The sequence below is a fragment of the Artibeus jamaicensis genome, unplaced genomic scaffold, assembly GCF_021234435.1.
Source record: "Artibeus jamaicensis isolate MK-2021 breed Jamaican fruit bat unplaced genomic scaffold, CSHL_Jam_final contig_484, whole genome shotgun sequence".
Classification (NCBI taxonomy): domain Eukaryota; kingdom Metazoa; phylum Chordata; class Mammalia; order Chiroptera; family Phyllostomidae; genus Artibeus; species Artibeus jamaicensis.
Window position 1 is genome coordinate 11,855,515 of NW_026521859.1, and position 24,377 is coordinate 11,879,891.

Below are 24,377 nucleotides of genomic sequence, written 5' to 3' on the forward strand. Positions count from 1 at the left end.
CCAGCAGGGCACAAATTTTCTTACTTTAAACATGGCTTTATAAGATAACATCAACATTTAGAATGAAATCCTGATAGCCATACTCTGTATTTTTAAAAAGCGTATCTTAGAGTTTAAATATATGTGCTACACTGATTTAATTTTTCCATTTATGAATTAAAATTTATATATTTTAATTTATAGAGAGAGAGAGGAAGGGAGAGAAACACTGATATGAGAGAGACGCATCAAATGACTGCTCATTGTACATGCCTGCATTGGGGATTGAACCTGTGACCTAGGTATGTGTCCTGACCGGGAATCAAACCCACAACCTTTCAAGTTATGGGATGACACTCCAACCAACTGAACCGCCAGGCCAGGCCAGGTCAGAATTTTTTTTAATAAAAATATATCAGGATCTAATACAGTACCTGTATTTTAAAAAATATTTTATTTTCTTTAGAGAGAGGAGAATGGAGGGAGAAAGAGAGGGTGAAAACCATCAATATGTGGTTGCCTCTTGTGTGCTCCCAACTGGGGACCTGGCCCACAACCCAGGCATGTGCCCTGATGAGGAATTGAATTGGCGACCCTCTGGTTCTCAGGCTGGCACCCAATTCACTGAGCCACACCAGCCAGGGCTAATATAGTACCTTTAATACACAGATGAATACATACAGCCTTAGAAATTTGTATTCAATGCAACCTATTTAGAACCTATATGATCAAATAAAAGAGACTATATTGCATATTGAAAATCACTGATATTTTGAGTCAGTTTAGTAAAAAGTGTACATACTTGATATCTTCTGAGTGAAGGTAAATGTTACTACATGCTCTTCCATGACATTCTCCAAATGCTGTTTTTCTTCTTGTAGTGCCATTCCAATTAAATGTAACACCTTGAATACAAATATATTTTGTAACTTTTAGTAAAACAAAAATCAAGTACACGCTTTTATCAGAAACAACAAAGTTCTTTACTGAAAAATGATAAATCAAATTCCTAAAGACTAAGTGCAATGAAAAACAACTGTAAGTATTTATTTTCATTATAATCAAATTTTATGATTCATTTTGTAATAAAGCAAGAAAACAATTTCTATTATAGCTGGGAAGAAAATTCAATTGCAAATTCTTATGGTGAGCTAAAAGTATCATTAGATGTGCCCAGCAATTCAAATAATACTAATTGCCAGTTTTATTCTTTCCCTATACTACAAATCTTAAAGAATCTTCTAAGAATTAATGGCCAAATAATTAGAGCTGCAAACACTGATCATATAATTGTCTAGTCCACAATACTACCTAGTTTAATTTGTTTCTATGCACTAAAAATATTAACCATCTCAGAAAAAGGTATGCTTTTATCTCTGTCACATAATTTATAAACATGTTCCTAGTTCTTCAGTATATCTCAAAAAATTCCTTACCAGACTCCTAAGAAACCATAAATTAAACTAAATCTATTTGCCTTTTTACTGCTCTTACCCTGCTCCCCAGTTTCTGAAGGACACCTATCTGTGTGGGGTCTCTGTGCCGTTCCTTGCACACAGGTCTCCTGTGGCTGGTCGATGTGGGAAAACTAGGTCAGCCTATCAAGCAGCAAACGTCACTGTAGGGCCAGTCCCCGAGAAGCAGACTGGCCAGCAGCACCCGGATAATCACAACCACGTGGTATAAAAATATGTGTCAGGCCTGTACTTTATTGTCAGGCACAAAAGCAGTAACAATATGTTATATTTCAGATTTGGGCAATACTCCCTCTGCCCTAAGTTTTCTGGGTACAGATACTGAGGAAAGCATCCTGACTTCGGCTATACAAACAGAAATAACAAACGGCTGCAAACCTACCCTCTGCAGCATGGACTCAGACCAGGCGTATCCGGTGTGCTCCACAGCCCACTGCAGGACTGTTCTCATGATGCACAGCATGACGTCGCACTGCAAAATGTTAACCAGGCTTGCAAAGAGAGGGCAAAACGGAGGCAAAATTGGAGGTGGGAGTGCTGAAAATAAAGTCGTTATTGGTTTCTTTTGTAGAACATGTCTAAAATTTTATTAGAAGCTTTTGATTGTCTTCGTTCAAAGAATATTCATTAACATACAATTTCAAGCTATATTTTACTTTCTTAAGGTCAGTCAAATGCATAAAAACAGCTTCATAAATAGCAGCAGTACAAAGGAAACCCTTTCTTTTCCCTGAAAATGTCTTAAAATCTGACATAGAAACTATTAACCCAGAGATGACTCAGTGCAGATTATTTCTATTTTAGCATATTTATTAGTCCTTTGAATGCTCACTCTGAAAGCTTATTATTTAAACCTTTCATGTCAGCAGAATAAACATCAATGTCAAAAGAAAACAACATTTAACAAGTAAAAGACTGGCATGAGATTTTTGGAAAGATTAACAATACCTGTATCTTCTCTATTTTGTCTTTTCAATTTCCGTTGAGCTTCCTCTGCCTAATAAAGAAGAAAGTAATTTGAATAGGGAATTAGTAATACAAAAGCCTAATATCCAAAACTACTAACATAATCTTTGTCACATTATCTTTTGATTGTAGAAAATTTTTATCCTCAATTGTATAATTCTCACACCAAATTGACATACTGAAGTTAACGCCCCCGCCCCACAAGCTCTGTCTTGCTTTACAATGCAGGGGAAACATGTACAACCAAAAATTTCTTTAGGTTTGAGCTCTACGACAGGCACCAAAACTAAACTAAACTTTCATGTTTAGGTTTGGTTTAAAGCCATGTATTGAAAAAAATATTTTAAGAGCAGGCTGCTAAAAGGCCAAGTTTAACTAGCTAAGAATGATTAGGAAAATTCCTAAATCACTATGGAAAAGCACAATGTTGAGGTGCAGCAATTCTAAAATGATGCAGAATAAGCTAATAATATAATATAGGCTGACAAATCTGTCTCCAAAAGCCAACAAAATACAATTACATAGGTGTGGGGGTATGTATACGATCATATAGATCTTAATTATACATGCACAAAACACTTGGTGGAAACCTGAAATGTTAGGTGGTATTATTATATGTGACCTGTATTTTCTTTGTATCTTTTTATATTTTCCAACTTTCCTACACTAAAAATGCATCCATTTTCAACTGTAAATATTGTTTACAGTAAAATGTTTTTTAGATTAAAACAGTAAATGTTGTTTAGACTAAAAAAACAACAAAAACCCCAACTCAACCATTTCCCAATATACTTGTAGTTTTTCCAATTACCTTGGACTGCTCGGCTCGTGAGAAATGATAGAAATACAAATTGAACTCTTTGACACACTCTGGTTTCAGTTCATACATGCCTTTTCCTGTTAATCCCGGTTTCCTATGGGAAAAAAATCCTTAAAATATTATTAAGGTCTTACACTAATTCATGAGACAGTCAGTCTTAGATAACAGAATAAGAAAACAGCCCTGGCTGGTGTATCTCAGTGGACTGAGCACAAGCCTGTGAAGCAAAGGGTCGCTGGTTCGGTTCCCAGTTGGGGCGCATGCTTGGGTTGCGGGCCAAGTCCCCATGGGGGACACATGAGAGGCAACCACACATTGCTGTTTCTCTACCTCTCTTTCTCCTTCCCTTCCCCTCTCTCTAAAAATAAATAAAATATATTAAAAAAAAAAAAAGAAAACAGAACTCTCATATACTGCTGGTGGCTGTAAGCTGGGTGAAACTGGTAATCTACAACCAAAGCTCTATACTCGTCGGCAACACTTTCTCTGGGGCTTCCTACCAGACAAGCGCATGTGATGGCGCAGCGGCACCCATTCAGAATCTTCCTGGGAAGAGGTTACAAACATGACGACATCTCCAAGTAAGAGAACACCATTAAAAATGATGTTAGCTTCTATAATTTGACATGTACATGTGTGCGTAATACGTTCCACCAAGTAGAAAAAAGTGGGTACAATTTTAGGGTTTGAAGAATATTTTCTATATATTAAAAAAGTGTTTTCTCTAAAAGCATGTATTGTCTTTATAACAAACAAAAATAAAGACACTGCCACTGGGATGGCAAGGAAAAAGCAGGATTAAGACGTTGCCTCAATGACCTAATGGGGACACGCTGGTTTACTGATCAGACAACACACTGGACAGGAGAGAAGGCCAAACACCACTTGGGTGGCACATTCAAATGGGAACCAAAAAGCAATTTTAAGGAAGCTTAATGCATTTGCTCAGATCACCTGCTAAGGTTAATTTTAATTGTCTGACATTATCAGCTATGCACACCTATTCTGAATACAATAAAAAACTTCATAAAACTACTTCAAGTTGCTGAGCACAGGGCTAGATTATAAAAATGAAAGTCAGTGAGAAATATAGGTCAGAATTATACATTTGAAAATGTAACTCTGAAAGTAACAATTTCATTGTCAGTTCCACTCTATGAAAACTGAATGTATAAAATAAACTGAATGTGAAAAAACAGAAAGTAAACTCACTTGAAATGGGCAACTGCTTCAATGACACGCTCCATGCCGGTCTCTTTGTTCTCCTAGAGGCACAGGAACAGGTGTGTTTCACGTTAATGCCGACACTCTGAGCGCCAGGCTTCTATCTCACTAAGCCTCACACAACAAGGCCATGGAAGCAGATACACTACCACCCCGATATTTGCAGAAAAGGATTCTATAGTAAACAATGATTCATATACCATTAGGGAAACTTATCTCAGATTCGTGTAATTAAAAGGAAGTCATTACTAATAAGATGTTGATAGGAATTCTGTGAAAAGGTTTGCTTGTCCAAATTGTCTGGTGAATGCAGAGTCTGACAGAAGTAAGGCCTGCTGAGTGTGGCTGGTAGGGTAATAATATGGGTGTAATAATTTACAGTTCTAATTTGAACACTTTAACCTAAAATGCCACATGGTGTGCCTGAGTGTGATATTCTTACGTTACAGAATTACATGCTTATGATAGATTAATAAAAGATTTTGTAATAAAAAAAGGGGTGTTATTTGTGCTGGACCCTGTATATTTGCTATCATTTTATATAAGGCATATCACTTTTAAAATGCTGCATTAAATTTTATTCTTCCTTATTCTGAAGTCTGTAATTGCTTATTCATCTAACAACTCATTTCCTGAGTTAAAAGGTGTAACTAAATTTTTGCACTGGCCAGTTTGGCTCAGTTGGTTGGAGCACTGCCCCATAACCAAAGGGTTGTGGGTTTGATCCCTGGTCCGGGTGCGTACAGGAGGAAAGCAATAGCTTCTCTCTCACACTGATGTTTCTCTTTCTCCCTTCCTCCTTCTCTAAAAAAACCAATGAAAAAATGTCTCAGGTAAGGATAAAAAAACAAAGTAAATAAACAAAATAGCCCTAAACAAAGTACAGCTAGCCCTGGCTGGTGTGGCTCAGTGGATTGAGTGCCAGTCTGCAAACCAAATGGTGGCCAGTTCGATTCCCAGTCAGGGCACATGCCTGGGTTGTGGGCCAGGTGCCCAGTAGGTAGCTCACAAGAGGCAACCACACACTGATGTTCCTCTCCCTCTCTTTCTCCCTCCCTTTTCCTCTCTCTAAAAATAAAAATAATCTAAAAAAAAAGAGTGATGAGAGTTAAACATGTCCTTGAACTGTAGTTGTAAAATAGGTACACAGAAGTAAATCTATTCATACTAAGACTGATAGGCAGAAAAAAAGGGCTACCATTTTCTTTTAAAAAATATAGGTACTTACATCTTCAGGTAAAGACTTTACCAATTCACTATGAGCCATAGGTTTGATGCTCAACTGATGGATAATCTCTCTCTTAATTTCATCCGTAGCATTTACCTGTCCAACTCCAGGAGTAACTCTCTCTCCTGTCAACAATGAAAAAGTGTACTCACACACATTTAACATAAACACAATACTTATATGATATATACTTATAAGTCACGCAAGGCAATGTTTTTTTAGTTCCGCACAATGGAACGGCAATGACTGGTCTGGCAACAAGCTAGGGGAGAGCAGCGCCACCAACTTCTGAGTCTCAGGAATAATTGGTGAGTGCAAATTTTAGACAGTGGAGAGAGAAATTTGGCTGCAATTTTGAAAGACAGGGTTAAAAGGTGGGAAGGGGTAGATACAGTAAACACTTGGTACAGCAGGAGTTGTACCAGTAATCTGGGGAACTGCTTTCATGCCATCTGCCACATGGTAGCAGGGAAGGAGAGCCATCCTCTCTAGTGGCTAATGAGGTATCACCCTGAGACCTCCCTCACTGGTTGTCACCTCTTAACTGCCAGGAGTCTCTGCTCCATGGACTGTACACAGCCTGAAAAAGCAGCGGAGGTGGGAGAAGGTAAAGGATAAAAGAGCAGGACAGATGGAGGCAATGGGACTGAAAATAAAGGCAGTAGGATAGCTGCATCTATTAGCCATAAGTCCCTGTTAACTTGGAATTCTTATGTTTGAAGTCAATACAACACTCTTGGACCACAAAACCATGGAGGGAAATATAGCTAACATATGAAGTAATAGTAAATTGCTCCTCAATATCCTATTCTTGCTAGGTTAAATTCTGTTAACCCCTTTCTCTCACTCACTACCTGCTCCCAAGTCTTCCAGTTTATTCTGCTCCAGCAGTTGTACTCTGCTCTTCCCAAAGCACCAGGGTGCTGTTACATTACAGTAACCAGAGAGGAGAAAAATCTCCATCCCCTAAAACTGAGTAATCACTCAAAAGAAACATAGTTCAGAAATTCTTTACTATTTGCTACCACAAAAGCCCATATAATTTACAAATGTCTCAAACGACCCAAACTCACCGACCAGCATGATGATGAGGTACAGCATCTCTTCTATTAGAGTATTGTTTTGCTGAACTACATCCTGTAAAAGGTGGTGGGGGTAAAGTTCAAAAATAAGTACATAGGTACACTACTATCTCAGATGATTAACATAACCAGAAAAACAAGAAGAAGAAGAAGAAGACGAAGAAGAAGAAGAAAAGCTGTTTTTTAATGATGTGTTGTGGTCTCAAAAAACATGCTTTTACCTTATGGGTAATCTCAGAAGCAAGTCTTTTCCCGTAGTCTGGAGTGCTGAAAATCTGATAAAGTTCAAAGCGGCTGAGCATTATCATCAGGAAATGATTTGGATCCATCATGGAGACACCTGTCTTTTTTTTTTTTTTTTTAAGATGAAGGAAGAGAGGAAGGTCAAAAGAATTACTGAGAAATTAGTAAGAAATATTTTGGCTTACATAAGAGAAAGCATCTTACTCGTTCACCAATCCCAATAACAGGCAGAAACCCATTTAGCCCAAATCCCTACTTGTGGTGGCTGTTAAGTGTGGACGGGAATCTAAGCTGGTAAAAGAAAACAAAGCATAAACAAAACCAATCCCTAAATCCACACACATAAGATAACATGGATCATATGTTTTTATTTTAGTGCTCTGAATTAACTCTATCCCTCTGAAATAAATTCTGAAGTTGTATTTCAGGGTTCTCTTAGCACACTCTGGTATACAGACTCTGAGAGAAATTTGGTATGGCAATAAAGCTCATCAAAAACTCAAACTAATTTCTGGTAATAAACACTACACTAACTGAAGCAACAGCTTTTAAGCATTAGTTTTAATTCTCCTTTAATTCCACTTGTATAAATTCTAAATCAACTTGGACTTTATTTTGAATGAAAAATTTTTGAATTTTACATTTTGTAGCTTTTAAAATAATTTCTAAATCCATTCAGCAATGACATGAGAAAACTACTACGTGAAAAGCACTGTGCTATACACAGCGGACAAAAAGGGAACAAGACACAGTGGCCATGTTTCGTGGAAGAGGTGCGGAGTGAACAGGACAGCACCATCAGGAGTTGGTAATGCTGCGCTGGGCGTAAGCAGCACGCAGGGTCCTCCCCGAAGGGGTACCTAGCCGTGGTCTGTGTGTCAGGGAGGGTTTCCCGAGAAAGTGACACTAAAGTAAACACTAAAACAGGCAGGAAGTTAGTAGTAAGACTTAAGAGACTATGGAAACTTCAGGGAACACAGTTAAGGTCTCAGAAATCAGTTTAAGGGGTTTGGATCTTCAGTCCAAAGACAATGAAGAAAGGATGGCTTTCAAGTTTCTTACTTTAACAACCATACAGATCACTGAACAATTCGTCAAGGAAAGAAACCCAAGATAGGAATCAGGTAGGAAGTAAGTAAGAGGAGTTATATTTTGAATATGTTAATGTTAAAGCTGAAACATGTCCAGAAAATCTAGATGGAAATGTTCTATAGCCTGTTAGCCGTATTTCTGAACTCAGTAGATGGGGCTGGGCTGGGGTTGTAGACCTGGGAGTGCCTACAAGGGCCTGGGTTTTATGGAATTAACAAGAAGAAAACTACTCCCCGTACCTTTGAGTTTAATGCTTTTAATTCATTACCTGAAGCATTATTATATCCTTGTCAAACATTTCACGTCTGCATTTCACATTATGGTAGTAATAGATCTAAAAAAAAATTGATTACATTTGGTAAACAGGTTTTTATATTGCAGCTTCTTCCTCTCCCCGCATCCCAAAAGAGCAGATGGGTTTTGGGCAAGAGGGTGCACGCACGCACAGCGTGGTTCCCCTAGTAATTAATGCCGTCTTAATAAAGGTTAATTAATCAGAAATTTCCAGGTTACAGTGGTCGCTCTATGATTCACATTTTGTACCCAGCTTTCTGGGTCTCTCAAAAAAGTCATTTCCATAAGGTTTATTGCTAACAAAAATGGGTAAAAACCTATACCAAGCTTTGGTGAGGTTTAGAAATTAAAACCTCAATTTCAGAGCTATTCTAACAGAACTTTTATCTTGTAACCCAACTGAAGCAGATAAAATCTGAATTTTTATTTTTTAAATATCCAACTTAGTTGTAAAAATGATTGCAAGAAAATTAAGTGCATTTCTACCTTTGATATTGTTTCTTGACAAAATATAGATATATCTTTTTTAAAGCTCTTTTGGTTTCACATATTTTTATCTTCTCAAGTAATTTTAATGTAGGTATTCAATGGACTCAGTACATTGAAAATGACATCCTTCCCATGAATTACATTCATTCCCCAAGGAATGAATCAAAAACTCTCCATAGAATTAAAGACACTGACCTGGTTTACTAGAGAGAATCCATTTCTTCTCCACATCCCTGCATGTACTTGGGCACATAAAACAAGGCATCTAAGAGGGTGTTCTATCAACATGGGTGGGCTAAGTTCACTCTGCATACAAAGACAAGAACACAAAAGCCCAACTCTATAAAGAGTGTTTGATAGAGATGGAAGCTTTAACTAAAACACAAGTTAAAATTATTTCAAAGTATGTTTGTGTGATGGTTACTTTTATGTCAACTTGGCTAGGCCATGGTACCCAGTTTTTTATTAAGACCAGTCTAGATGTTGCTGCGAAGTTACTTTGAAGATGTGATTATTATTATTTTTTAAAATAATTTTATTTAGTTATTTTTTAAAACAGTAGTCTTTGAATAAAGCAGATTATTCTCCATAATAGAGAGGCCTCATCCAATTAACTGGAGGCCTTAAGAGAAAAAGACTGATGTTCGCCCCAAATGTGAAGAAATTCTGCTTCCAGACTGCCTTTGGACTTCAGACTGCAACATCGACTCCTCGGGGCTGTGGCCTGGCCTGGCCTGGCCTGTCAGGCTGCTCAGCAGAGAGAGTTCAGACTTGCCAAGCCCCATAACTGCATGAGCCAATTTCTTACAACAAATCAACCCATCTCTTCCTCTCTCCATACATAAACATGTGCGTGCTTTCTCTCTTTCCCCCTTCTCTGGAGAACCCTGACTAATAAGCTTTGTTTCAAAGTGATTTCAAATACATGAAACATAATAAATAGGTATTTACTTTTAAAAGTACTACAGTACTACTTACTAGAGGTAGGAGCTCTGGAAATTTATATGCCACTTCACTTTTGCTTAATAATACATGCAAACCTGCATGGAAGAACAAATAAAAACGTATTTTTGTAAGTGAAAATCTTTAGGGAAAAAAACTTACATATCCACTCAACGTTGTATCTAACTAACTTCGTTTCTCTTTGAGAACCTATTATGCTACAAATTATGATATAAAATGAATTGTATCCATAAAGCTTTATTCTCATGAACCTCTGTATCAAAGGCACACTTAAAACTAGAATGTTGCCCTGACTGGTATAGCTCAGTGGCTTGAGTGCGGGCTTGCGAACCAAAATCTTGTGGTTCGATTCCCAGTCAGGGCACATGCCTGGGTTGCAGGCCAGCTCCTAGCAGGGAACACATAAAAAGCAACCATACATTGATACTTCTCTCCCTCTCTCCTTCCCTTCCCTTCTAAAAATAAATAACATTAAAAAAAACAAAACAAAAAAAACTAGTGTTAATCACATGTACTGACATAGACTGATGACATTTTATAAAGTAAATGTTAGGCATACAAAGACAGCAAGAACTATGACTATCAAAGCAATTTATATATGTTGCACTAACTTTAAAGGTCATACTTCACAGGTCAATGGAGTTTCTTCTCATCTGAAATATGTAGTGAGATCCTCTGGCAACTGAACAGAGAAGCTGGCCCTGGGATTCACTGTATTGACCGCTCAGAATTAAGTTCTCCAGAAATTCCAGTTCAGGATCAAAGCCTCCTTAGTTCCTAAATGCAAAGAGCTCTTTCATGGCTCAACCTCAGATAATTTTGTTAATTAATTGTCCTGTTTATGTTGTCTAAACAGAGAATGCTTTTTACAGTCTAATCAAAAAATGCTGGCCACCTGGCCAAGCTTGGTTTGAGGCCTTCCTCCTCCAAGGAGACTTGAATTACAAATCTCGTTCTAGTAACTCATACTCAGTATTTGCCACTGAAGCTCCACCAGCACACAATCCAGGTTGTTCGTGAACTGTTTTGTGTACGTTTACTTAGCTCTCCAGTTAGACTGTAAGCATTCAGGCCAAGGTCCATCAAACACAGCGAGGCCGAATGCTCCAAAGTGCTCACTGAGAAGTGCTGAGGGAGGCTGATGAGGCGGGCAGAAGCCGGTCCGTTTTCAGAGCACTGACTATTTTATTTGTGGGTACATAATCCACATCGACTACCAGCCCGTACAACCAGATTTCCACGGCAGAAAGAATCAGTAGCTGACCTGCAGACAGGACGTGCCTTCCTGTGTTCCAGGTGAGCACTTTTCCACAACATCACACTGCTACTTGCCTATGATGAGGACCAAATTTAGTGTGCTCAATGCACTCACAAAAACAAAACCGGCCACAAACGAGTTACAGGGATTAGGAGATTTCTTCCCACACTCACTATGTTAGTTGACATATTATTTTTTGTCCAACTTGTTGTACTGTTGATATTCAGATGTCTAAGTTATCTTCTATCACCATGATTGCAATACAACTGATATAATGCTATCAGCAGGATAATGTGATAATGGTTACAACAATGGATAAAAAAAGCCTTCAGAAATAAAAGAGGGATCACTACTAGCAATCCCATGGACAACTCTAGGCTTTTCAGTTTGATAACTCAGATGAAATGGACCAATTTCTTGAAAAATGAAAATTACCAAAGTCACACAAGAGGAAACAGATAATCAGAACTGGCTTACATCTATTAGAGAAATTGAATTAATAATTAAAAACCTTCCAAAAAGTAAGAATCACATCCATATGGTTTCACTGGTCAATTTTACCAAACATTTAAGGAAGAAATAATACCAATTATCCACAATCCTTACACACATACACACATACAATCACTTCATATCATATTGTTACCGAGCTACACACTTAAGAAATCACAAATTCTGCAATAAGTAAAAATATCAAGTTTCAGAACTGCTTTCTACTCTGGAACTAAAGGGAACAATAAGTTTTACATGAGCAGGACAAGAATTCCTGTAACCAAGAAATATGGAAAGAAGTGTACTGAAACGAATCTGCAGAGAGGAAAACTTGCATATCCAGTTTTTGGCTGCTGCAAAGTGGTAGACTCAAATGTTCTCCCATGTATTGGGCTGGCCAAAAAGTCTGTGGTTTTTTCCGTAAAATAAAAGGATACATTTTTCGTTTTCACCAGTAACTTTACTGACTTGGATATTTTGAGTATGTCGGCTACTTCCCATGTGGTATAACGCTGACTGTTCTTAATGTCTCAATTTGATCAACATCAACTTCAAACAGTCTACCCAACTGTGGAGCACCACCCAGGGAGAAATCTCCAGCATGAAACTTCACAAGCCACCTCTGACACGTTTGATTGGTCACAGCACCTTTTCCATACACTGCTCAAATCTTTTGTGTGTGTTTCAGTTGCATTTTTATCTTTCTTGAAATAATAAAGCATAATATGCTGAAAATGTGTATTTTCCTCCATCTTCAATATTAAAATGGCTAGACAAAAATTAACCAATTTTCATTAAGTACTGTAAAAATGCATGCTGATATGACAGCTGCCACAACACAGTCTAACAAAATTGTTTCAAATGAAGTTAAAGACGAACTAAGTGCTACTAAAACCATCTTATGAAAACAAAACAAAACACTTTTTGGCCAACCCAATATAAATGGTTTGTAAATCAAGTATTTACAATGAAAAAACTCTTCAATTTGAGACTCACTCTTGACCTGCTGCTTAAAAAGGTTCATAATAAATGATTAAGAAACAGCTTACATGAGAGAAAATCTAGGGCAGATTCAATTTGTTAGCAATCACTTAAGTGATACTGATTTGAATTACAATACCTGACTTTGAAGCTGGGGTGAGTTAAACAGTAAAATGTGGTACCTGCACTTAAGAAGCACGGAATAATTGTTATAAACATGGCTTCTGGCGCCAAAGTACCTCCAAGTTCTTACTGGGACTCTTTCTTGCTGTGTGACAACTAAGCACATCACTTCTGTCTCATTCTTCCCACATGTGAAGTCAGCTTAATAACACCTACCTCACAGACTGATGTGATGGTTCAGTTAAATGCATGTAAAACTCTCAAACTAGTGTAGTAGATATGTCAATAAATATTAATCACAAATGACAATTTAAAAGATATTTTAGGGTTTTTTTTGGTGGGGAGAATGCTTTACCTGCAAGTAAGCGAGAAACTGGGAGGTGAATGCTAACTTTTTCTTGAGAAACACAGTATCGAATAGTTTCCACTGAATGTCCACAAATGCTTAATGTGATTGGCTGTTCACCGTCAGTAAAACCACCATGACACTGCATCAATACAGCAAGGCATTTCTTATAAGCTTCAATTAGCACTTTCTCCTAAAAAAGAGGGTTTTCTGTAAGTTACTCAATGTCTGGGTTTCTGTAACATTGAATAAGTACTTTACATTTGACAACGAGTAATTACCTCAAATACTAATACAGGCAAAATCAAACCCAATCTTCTCTTCCCAACTTGGTTCCTCTTCTAGTACCCTGTCTCGGTGAATGACATCTCTGTACAATTGTGGAAATCTAGAATTATCCCTTCCCCTCATTCCCCACTGTCCAATCTACCATTACCAGGCTGTCTATTTCATCCTCTCAATTTCTCTCAAACCTGGCCACTTATCTCCAGCAACTCAAAGAAAAGCCAACACCTCTGTATTCAATTCCTTGCTTTTACTCTTGCTCCTCTCCATCCACTCTCCACAGAGCAATTTTTTAAAAAGTATAAACTGGATCGCGCCCCTCTTCTGCTCGGTAGTCTCAAATGGTGTCCCACTTCAATAGAATAAAACCCGAACTTCCTTTCATGGCATCCGAGGCCCTGCAAAGTCAGGCTCCTGTCCACTTCTCCACCTCCAACCTCCGCACTCCAACCAGAGCCTTCTCACAGCTCCCCTAGCAACCACACTCCTCCCCACAGAGCGTGAGTCAATCGTCCTTAAGTCAGGAGTATTCTTTCCTCTTTGATCGGTAACTATGACACATAGTTCAGATCTGATGAAAACTTTCTCTGACTTCCCAACTTAAACTAAACAGGCTCCATCTGGACATTATAGCCAAAACAGACAAAATAATTTTAAGACATAGGAAATATACCAATAGTAAAACTGTTTTTGGATAAATTTAGAAACTAGTCTTTTTATATGCTCAAAAATCTAGATAAGATTATGAAAAAATAAAGAGGATAACATAAGAGGAGGAGAGTATAGATTATTTCCTCTTCTACAGACTTTCCAAGTTTTTTCAAAGGCTTTAGAATTTTGACTTATCAAATGTATATGGGAAAAAGGAAAATATGCTGTTTTATAAGCTAGGTATCACCATTATCTTCTCCAAGCTCCTCAAAATTTACCTAAAAATCTGCTCATTCCCCCCTTCGTCTAGAAGAAACTCACGTCTAAAGCACACCAGTCCTGCATCATTGAGATAACATGTGTTAACTTCATCTGCAGCGTGAAGGCTGCTTCCCACTCTGGTTCCATTTCAACATGCTGTCCAACCTGACGTGTAATCGGGTCCATTCCCTTGGAGGAAGTGAAAAGATTTTAAATGAATTAAAATTATATTTGTTCTCTTACATGAAAACCTAAAAAGTAAAGCAGAAGAAATACACATCGATTACAAAAATATATAACATAGTAGGAGACTTAATAGGAAGTTTCAAGTAGTAGTATGAGAAGTCCAACTTCTTAAATTACATGTTTATCTAACAATCTCTAAAAAACAAATTTAAAATCCCGGTGAAGTATATACCAAATTATTTTGGAGGCGATCTTCTACATCTTTTAAACAATAAAATGAACACTTCACTGCAATATTTCAAATGTCTTTTTAGGTCTGTTATGTATAGGAAAATTATTAGAAGAAATATGATAGGCTTTTAAAATATTATTGAATTTATAAATATATTTTATTCAAAATGACTGAAGTAGATATTGTTTCTACAGATACAAAAAAAAACAAACAAAACCCCCCCCACCACAAATCACAGAAGTATTATTATAAATTAAATACCCAACAGAGAACTAGAATATTTTCTATAAACAGCAGATCAACTTTGCTTATTCCTTTCTTAAGAAAAGTCAGAGAGTTACTAAAGGAACCATAATGGCACTTCTTAGATTTACTGAGATATTGTCTATCTTCTTATAGTTAAAACTGGTTAAATATGTTAGTTGGTTTCTGCTTCTAGTTTCTAGTTTGTATATGGGTTTGCTTCCAAAAAAAAGAATTAAACAGAGGAAGAAAAGTTCTATACTGTATTATAAGATTATCACACCAAAAAAAAAATTATGGAAACATTTTTTAAAACTTAAAACATTATAGTTTCTTAAATAATTGACAAAACTTCTATGTAAGCATATTAAAAATAATAAACTTTCAATCCTCAAAGAAAGACCATTAACAATGACCAACACAAAAACCAAATACAAAAAACAGTAGATGCCAGAACCTTTGCTGGGATTTCATTCATTCTACACCTTTTTAAAAGTGTCCAATGAAAGAGAAGCTTCTTGGTCCAAACTGTAGCCATCCAAATGATTCTTTTGGAAATGTGCCCCAAATGAAATAAATGCATGGACAGAAAGGTGTTCAGTTCAATGAACAACAACAAAAAGGCGGAAAAGAAAAAGTCAAGTGAGTACTTCCCTTTTAAAATGTGTTGGTTTATACATACCTGCATACATTTGAGTAATTCCAAAAAGGCATCAAATCCTTCTAGGAACTTCTGCCTCAGACCATCTGACCACTCAGTTGGTTTGCTAATCAACACATACCTGAGCAAGATAAAAACAGCAATGAATATATGGATAAACACTGACATTTTACAAGTTGCAACTGGTTTGATAATTAACAACAAAAGCTTACTTGAGGTCTAAAATAAGGCTCTGAACTCTCCTAAATTTGAAGGCTTGTAAAGCAGTATACCGTTCAAACTGAAATCTGCCCTGGGCATCTCGATGTCTCAAATGATCCATAAAAGTCTTAATGATAATGGTCAGCAGGTTTTCTTCTGTGATGAGCATCCGAGCCTAGAACAAAGTGTATCAGAGTATATATGCTAATCAAAACCTACTTATTAGGAAACTAAAAAATAGTCACCAACATTGGTTAGAGCTTTTGGTTTAAAGCTTTCAACACAACTATAGTGTAACATCATTAATGCATTACTGTGTAGTTCTAAATAACAATTACTTACTCCAACTGCCACTTGTATGAAGCAACAATTATATCACGGAGAAAGATGCCAGAATGTTAGGAGACAGATCCAAGGCTCATTATTCAAAGACAATTCAGAGTGGGGGGTCTGAATCGGGCTGCAAATTTTCCTTAACTGAGACATTTAGACACCTATAATGGTATGGTATAATTACTCTAGGATCCAGAGCTTTATATCACAGATTCTGTAGAATTCAGAATAAACCTGTATTTCCTCTTAATCTTCTTAGCTGAGATTTAGTTTTTGTTTCTAAGTATAGATATACATATCTAAGTATTTTTGAATAAACAAGTACATATAACGGATAAAAAAAAAAAAGCCCTAGTTCCTGAGGTCCCCCTTGCAAAGGCAACCTTTTAGCAGTGTTCTTGCATATTCTTTCACAGATGGTGTATGTATGTGTAATGATAAACATGCATATACATATATACACATATTTACATTTATAACACATTGGTTAAGTAGATGAAAGTATGGATATGTACAATTATATCTATCTTCTCCACTCCCAAAGAACAGCATGTTATAAATACTGTTTTGCAACCCCCCCCCACTTGATACATTCTTTTCTAACATACTTTATTTAGCCAGGCCCGTAAAGGTGAGACATTTGGTTTTTTCCCAGTCTTATGTTATTACCAAAGGCGTTGTAACAGATATCTAGTCTGTACAGTTGGGAGAATATTCATAATTTCCCAGAAGTAAAATTACTGGGTTAAAGTGTATGTGCATCATAAATTCTGACTGATACCACCCTATGGTCCCCTAAAGGAAGCTCACCAATGTGTATGTCCATCTACAATGGGTGACTTTCCCCTCATGCCAATAACACAATGCCAATTTCAAACATTTTGGCCTTAACCACTCTGATGGTTTTAATTTACATATCTTTTAAATGAAGCTGAACATTATTTATTAACAATTTGAAGTTCCTTTATTTTTTTTTTGCTCCACAGTAAAGTTAGAACTTTTAATACCACACTATTACTCTGATATAAAAGATCATGGGTTTCCCTCCACTTATATATCCTAACTAGGTTCCAAGTGGTTACTGATGCTAGGTGGCTACTTATCTAGGTCTTACATTTATAGTCAATATCAGGTTTGTTAGCAGTACAGAAAGCTGCATCAAAATGTATGACCAAGAAATGCAAAAAGTAACTCTAAGAATATAGTAAAGTTGTATTTTAATGTTGAGATTAGACTCTAAGGTTAATAGATAAAGAGAAAATCTATGTAGTTATTTTTTAAAAACTCTTAAAATTATCACCACATTGCTAGGACTTAGACCTCCAAGAAGCTCAAAAGTCAATAGGATTACAGCTGTTAATTTTCCTAGACAGTGAAAACTAAGGTCAAGTTTGAAGGAGGGGAGGTGTGGACAGGTGATTTTTGTGTGCTCTGTTAGTGGATTTGAGGAAGAAGTTAAGTGAGTACAATGCAATTTCACTAACCTAAGGAAAAACTCTGTAGAGCCCTCTTACTAGACTTTTGACAGGCAGTAAAAGGAAGTTTGGTGGAGTGACAACTTAATACTGGTGGAACATAAATCTCACTAACCAAGGCACTGACTAATAATTTCAGTTTCAAGTGAATGTGAAGAGATGGTTCATCCACTAATAGTTCTGGATTGCACTCTCACTGTCTTTAGTGGGTGCCAAGTAAAAAACCAACAGGGTGGCCCGTGAGTTATTCAGGCATTTCTACTTCTAAGGAGATAACCAGAGAAAGCATATATTATTTTCCAGGGTTACAACAGGAAACAAAAATAAACACTTGCTAATACTTGATTTTTATGCTTACAATTAACTTTGCTTTAAAAAACACCATTGCTATTTACCTTAATTATAGTTTTTATGTAACTCATATTCAATTTTGTATTGCAAGGCTCATTACATATATAACCGCAGAGTCAACATGGGCCAAATGCCTCCTAAATACTCTAAAAACCTTCACTGAGTAATAATAGCCAGCGCACAGAGTTTTAGTGCAACTAAACATGACAGAGCATTCAGGGATAACGCTAACTATAATGAGGGCACATGTAATAAAATAAGATATTCTAATCACTTGAATTATTAGCACCAGTTCATGACAAAACTACTTAAAGATTTTATTTATTTAGAGAGATGGGAAGGGAGGAAGGAAGAGGGAGAGGAACACTGCTGCACAAGAGATACATCACTCACCTCACTTGGTTGTCTCGCATACACCCCCAACCAGGGACCTGGCTCACAACCCAAGCATGTGCCCTGACTGGGATTTGAACCTGTGATGTTTTGGTTCACAGGCCGGTGCTCAATCCACTGAGCCACACCTGCCAGGGCTTGACCCAACTATTTATAAATAAAGACTGTGTTAACTGTAAGGTGACTATAATTTAAAAGAGCAATAAATGGGATTCTCTCACTGCTATAAAACCTTTCACTAATACATAGGGAAAGTGGTCTTTAACCAGGGATGTGCATAAGAATGAATAATGGTGCTTTTCCAAGAAACTACAGATATACTCTTCAGCTTCTAGGCATCATGGACGGAGTGGGTTGAAGCTGACCATCATTTCTACCAAGAACTAGAAAAGGTGCATTTAAAACAAGTTTGGGCCCCTGGCTGGTGTAGCTAAGTGAATTAAGTGCGGGCCTGTGAACTAAGGAATCATGGTTCGATTCCCAGTCAGGGCACACGCCTAGGTTGCAGGCCAGTTCCCAGCAGGGGACGCACGAGAGGCAACCATACATTGATATTTCTCTCCCTCTCTTCTTCCCTTCCCCTCTAAAGGTAAATAAATAAAATCTTTAAAGAAAACAACAAAAACCAAGTTTGGAATTATTAGAGAGCTGCTGGAGGCACCAAGGATTCGAGGCAATAAAACCTCGGAGAAAGGTGACAGCAGATAAAGGTGAGCCACCCTCCTGCAACGACTTTCCTCACAGCACCTGGCTCTTCTGGGAGTGGGGCGAGATGGTATTAGAGATCCAAGGAGCGTGACAGAGCTGCAATAACAGGAAAAAAATCCTGCTGAGATTTTAGAAAGAACAGAAGGGCGGAAACCAAGTCCAACTTTCTTCCAGTTCTCCCTTAAGACATTTGCAAAATTCTGAAGCTTTGCAAACAGGTGTCTGAGAACAGAGAGCAGAAAGCAGTGATGTGGCGCTCTTACTGAGTAAACAAGACTCGAGTTCAGGACCCTACAGAAGTGAGGAACTCTAGTGACCACTCCAGGCTCCAAACTGGGGACCCTCAAGGGGTTATGTCCCAGGGGTGAGGATGAATCTGAAGACAGTCTTTCGTCAACCTTCACCCCAAGGATAAGCTTTTTTTTGGTTTCAGAGAGAGAGAAACATTGATTAGTCACCTTCTGCATGTGCCTCGACCAGGGATTGAACCCACAACCTAGGTATGTGCCCTAATAGGGGACCGGCCCCACAACATTTTGGTGTGTGGGATGATGTTCCACCTAACTGAGCCGCTGGGCCAGGGTGAGAGAGTCTTGCCAAAACACCCTTGAGTCATGTCAATTCTTTACTCAATTAAGGTGATCGGCCTTATTCTATCTGCCTAACGACATTAGGGGAAACTTCTAGGGAGAAGGATATAATGCAGTATGTATGATCTTTTAATAAACAATGTTCTATTCAAAGCCAATGAGGCCCTGCCCAGAGTGGCTCAGGTGGGCTGGGCATCGCCACACAAGGCTGAGGGTTGCCAGTTTGACCCCCGTTCAGGGCACATGCCTGGGTTACGGACCTGGTCCAGGTCCTGGTCCCTGGTTGGAGCAGGTGTAGAAGGCAGCTGATTGGTGTTTCTCTCCTTTTTCCCTTGCTAAAAATAATTTAAAAAAAAACCAAAAACAAAAAACAAAGGACTCCCACTTCAGTGTTCAGGGAAGAGCAGTCACACTCTTCTCCAGTCTCCCTACTACGTCCAACTAAAAACTGTGGATGGTACATGCAAAAGGAACATCAGAAGACTCTGAAAGGTGAAGAGAAGAAGGCACACTGGCCAGGAACCCCGGAATCCAAAGAGAAACAATGATAAAGTTGTTTGTTTGTTTTCACCTCATAGATCCCAGACTTGGAGCTGAAGAAGCTGGCAACCGGTAAATGCCAATGGGCACGGACTTTAAAAAAAAAAAAGAAAAAAAGAAAGAAAGCAAGCCCAAATAAAAGCATGACCTCTAGCCCCAGGAAAGGAATAACCTAACACAGAAAACTCTGGTCTGGCCAGCCACCACAGAACAGTCTGTGGCTCCATCCTCACCAACTCCCGCTAAGGCACGACCCCCAGGGCACTCCTGCAGGCCACAGACCAGCAGCCTGGAAGCTGCCTGTGGCCAGTTGTCACGAGAAGTTTGCACAAGAAGGTAAAACCAACTACTCACAACAGTTCCGTTCAGCTGACTTTTTTTTTCCATGGCAGGATTTTTGCTGAAGGAAGTAAGTAAGGTTTTGTTTCACATTTTGGTATAAACTGGGTATATTTTTATAACTGACACTTTTGAGTAAAGCTGCTCTAGAGTAACCCTTAAAAGTGTTAAGTGAAATGTACAACTGACAATATAGAGAAAAAACGAAATAATAATATTTAATCCGAAAGGTAAAGGAGAGAAAAAGAAATAAAATAGGTGAGTCAAACAGAAAAAAATCGTAAAGTGGTAAAGATAAAGCCAAATACATAGGTAATTATATTAAATGTGCAGAAATCTTATGAGATAATTCATAATGACAAAAGGCTCAATTTGAGAAGTACAATTCTAAATTTGTATGCATTTAATCACATAGCTTTAAGAATAAGAAGCAAAACCTTACAGAAGTAAAAGGAGAAAAAAAATCAACAATCACTGTGGGAGACTTAACGTGCTTCCATAGCTCACAGGACAAGTAGACAAAAAAATTAGTAAGTATATAAAAGACATACATGTGTGAAAATGAACAAACTTGACTTAAGTGACATATATACATAAATACTGAGCCCAGTAATGAGAGAATATACACTACTTTCAAGTATGCAATGAATAGATACCCAAACTGACAACATTCTGAGCCATAAAGCCAAGTTTCAACAAATTTCTAAAGGACTAAAATCAGAGCATGTCCTCTGGGTACAGTGAAATTAAGCTAGAAATTCATAAACAAAATAGTAAGAAAATACCCAAATGCTTTGAAATTTAGCAATTGACAAGGGGAAGGAGGCATAAGAGGGTTAAATAGTAATGAAAAAACACAACAAAAACACGACAAAAGGAAATTTCCCAGTACACTTTTAAGAAGTATAATCACAGAGAAAAAAAATGAGTTAAAGAAGAAACCACAAACTTATTTTCATCAACTAAATAATAAAAATATGGCATAAAAGTGGGACACAGCTAAATAGTTTAGATGTAAACTTGAGCCCTAAATGCACTTATCAGAAAAGGCTTAAAGTTAATGACTTAAAGATCTATCTCAAGAAATAACAACAACAACAACAACAAAAATGCAGTTACCACGTGGTGAATAAAAGTAAAAATTTCTTTCATTCCTGATTTCAGGGGAAAAGCTTTTAATAATTCACCATTACACAGAATGTTTGCTTTGGGGATTTACTTTTTGTTTTGGTTTTAGGTGCTGTATCAGGTGAAAAGAATTACCCTTTCCTTCCGAGTTTGCTATCAAGTATTCTTTGTCTTAAATCATGAACAAGTGTTTAATTTTAATAAATTCAGGAAAAGCATTTAATTTTCCCCTTCATGTCTGGGAATAAGGGAATTATGCCAGTTGATTTTTTTTCCAAATGTTAAAACCATTCTTAGATTAAAGAAATAAACCAAACTTGGCTGTGATATATTGTCCTTTTGGTTTGATTTGATTTGTGTGACCTCATTTGTGGTAATTAGATGGTAGTTTTCTTTTCTTGTAATTGTCTTGTTGGGTTTTGGTATCAAGATTACAAAGGACTCAATTAAATTGGCAAGCATTGTGTATTTTCTTTCTGTCTTCTGAGGAAACTTATGTAAGACAGATGTTATTTCTTTCTCAAATATTTAAAAGAATTTCCCAGTGCAGCCATTTGGACCCGGGGATTCCTTTATGAGATTTTTATACTAATTAAAATTTCCAATTTTATGTTTCTCTTTTAATAACTTGTATTTTTTTTAAAGATTTTTTTATTCATTTATTTTTTAGAGGGGAAGGGAAGGAGAGAAGGAGAGAAACATCAACGTATGGTTGCTTTTTTGGTGCATTCCCTGCTGGGAACTGGCCCCTGCTGGGAACTGGCCTGCAACCCAGGCAACGTGCCCTGACTGGGAATCAAACCACGATCGTCTACTTCGCAGGCCTGCGCTCAATCCACTGAGCTACACCAGCCAGGGCAATAACTTGTATTTTATCTTAGGAATTTCTTTTCATTTCATTCAAATTTCTAATGTTATTACGTTGGTCCTAGTAGTATCTTATTCTCTATTCAATATCTGTAAAATCTATAGTTTTGTTTAAAGTTCAAATGTTCTGTCTTTCTTATTATTCTTAATAGAGATCTATCCCCTTTTTCTTGGCTTTTAAAAAGCACCAACTTTTGATTGTGTCGGTTTTTCTCTTTTGTATATTTACTATGTTTTATTAACTTCCGCTCTTTATTATTTCCCCTTTCCTACCTTTTTTAAGATAAAAGATATAAGTTGTTACAGTGGCGTTTCAAGGCAGGCACTGCCAACTCCTACCTCCCCCACCCCCAAACTCACGGACCATTTCCACCCCTCAGTTTGGCAGTACTAGCTTGTTTTGGTTCTTTCTTCCAAAATGCCAGGTGCACGTGCACCTTAGAACTCCTGTACTTGCTGCTCCCTCCCCTAGGAGGCTCTTCCACCAATCACACCACTCACTCTCTCACTTCCTTCAGGTCTCTGTTCAAACCCCGCCTCTCTGCAGGCCTCACCCAATGACTTTGTATAAAATGCACCCCCCCACTGTCACTCCCCATTTCCTTAACCTGCTTTGCTCCTTCACAGCACTTACCAACATGAGGTTTATATGAAGAGTAGGCAATTGTTTATCTTTCTCCAATTACATTAGGCATTCCATGGGAACAGTGACTTTTGTCTGTTTTGTTTATTGCTATATTTATCTCTAGAGCCCCCAATGGTGCCTACTTAATAAAAGTGCTAAATGTTTTGAATAAATGAATACATACACTATTTTTCCAGTGCTCCTAAAGGAGTCAGACTAGAAACAAAAATAAAAAGCTGAAATATTAGAAAAAAATCTGCCCTGGCTGGTGTGGCTCAGTGGACTGAGTGCCAGCCTATGAACCAAAGGGTGGCCAGTTCAATTCCCAGTCAGGGCAGAGACCTGGGTTGCAGGCCAGGTCCCCAAGTGTGAAGCGGGCCAGAGAAAACCACACATTGATGTTTCTCCCCCTCTCTTCCTCCCTCCCTTCTCCTCTGTGAAAATAAGTATATTAAAATAAAAGAAAAAAAACCCCAAAACTATTTGCAGATTACTAGAAATTCCAAGAAGTCAACACAAAGTATTAGAAGAAATGTTAGAGAACCAGGTAGATACAAGATGAATATGTAAAAGTCAGTTTTCTTACAGAACTAGCCACAGCCAGATTGCAAATGTGAATAATTTAGTATAACATCAAACAATATAAAACATATAAACTTAATTTTAAACCGTGTAAGACCCATAATAAGGTGACTATGAAGCTTCTCCTAAGAGCATAAAATACTGGGTTGGCCAAAAAGTTCATCTATTTTTTTCTGTATGATGGCTCTACTAGTGCTAAGTTGTCTTTAAACAATTTTGTTATCGTGTTGTGACAGCTGTCATATTAGAGTGCATTAAACGAAAACTTACCAAAAGTGGTGAATTGTTGTGCAGCCACTTTACACTGAAGATGGGAAAAGATACACCACATTTTCAGCATATTATGCCTTATTATTTCAAGAGAGGTAAAAACTAAACTGAAATGCAAAAAAAATTGTGTAGTACATGGAGATGATCAAATGTGGCAAAACTGGTTTGCCAAGATTCTTGCTACTACTGACATTTTGGCCAAATAACTCTTTGCTGTGGGGCTGTCTTATATATTAGAAGATGTTTAGCAGCACCCCTGGCCTCTGTCCACTAGAAGCCAATAGTGGGAGTTAGCCAAAATACTCAAAATATCCAAATCAATAAAGTTATTGGTGAAAATGAAAAAAATGTGTCTTTTATTTTGCGGACAATACTAAATGGACTTTTTGGCCAACCCAGTA

The 24,377-nt window shown here is 37.5% G+C and overlaps 1 protein-coding gene across 4 annotated transcripts in view; it reads right to left on the bottom strand.

Annotated features, from left to right (window-relative positions):
• UBR2 (ubiquitin protein ligase E3 component n-recognin 2) overlaps positions 1 to 24,377 on the bottom strand; it is a 102,288-nt gene that overhangs the window by 31,100 nt on the left and 46,811 nt on the right. For 3 of the 4 annotated variants that reach the window (XM_037154721.2, XM_037154708.2, XM_037154717.2), the window contains exons 12-26: positions 15,787 to 15,950; positions 15,596 to 15,695; positions 14,313 to 14,441; positions 13,065 to 13,248; positions 9,871 to 9,932; positions 9,088 to 9,198; positions 8,378 to 8,443; positions 6,996 to 7,118; positions 6,766 to 6,829; positions 5,693 to 5,817; positions 4,453 to 4,505; positions 3,232 to 3,334; positions 2,403 to 2,451; positions 1,837 to 1,991; positions 782 to 884 (exon numbers count right to left, since the gene is read on the bottom strand). In XM_037154721.2, coding sequence (XP_037010616.1) covers positions 782 to 884; positions 1,837 to 1,991; positions 2,403 to 2,451; positions 3,232 to 3,334; positions 4,453 to 4,505; positions 5,693 to 5,817; positions 6,766 to 6,829; positions 6,996 to 7,118; positions 8,378 to 8,443; positions 9,088 to 9,198; positions 9,871 to 9,932; positions 13,065 to 13,248; positions 14,313 to 14,441; positions 15,596 to 15,695; positions 15,787 to 15,950 — 1,591 coding nt within the window. Of the gene's footprint in view, positions 1 to 781; positions 885 to 1,836; positions 1,992 to 2,402; positions 2,452 to 3,231; positions 3,335 to 4,452; positions 4,506 to 5,692; positions 5,818 to 6,765; positions 6,830 to 6,995; positions 7,119 to 8,377; positions 8,444 to 9,087; positions 9,199 to 9,870; positions 9,933 to 13,064; positions 13,249 to 14,312; positions 14,442 to 15,595; positions 15,696 to 15,786; positions 15,951 to 24,377 lie in introns of those variants that run through there. The other variant, XM_053668356.1, reaches the window with a different exon arrangement.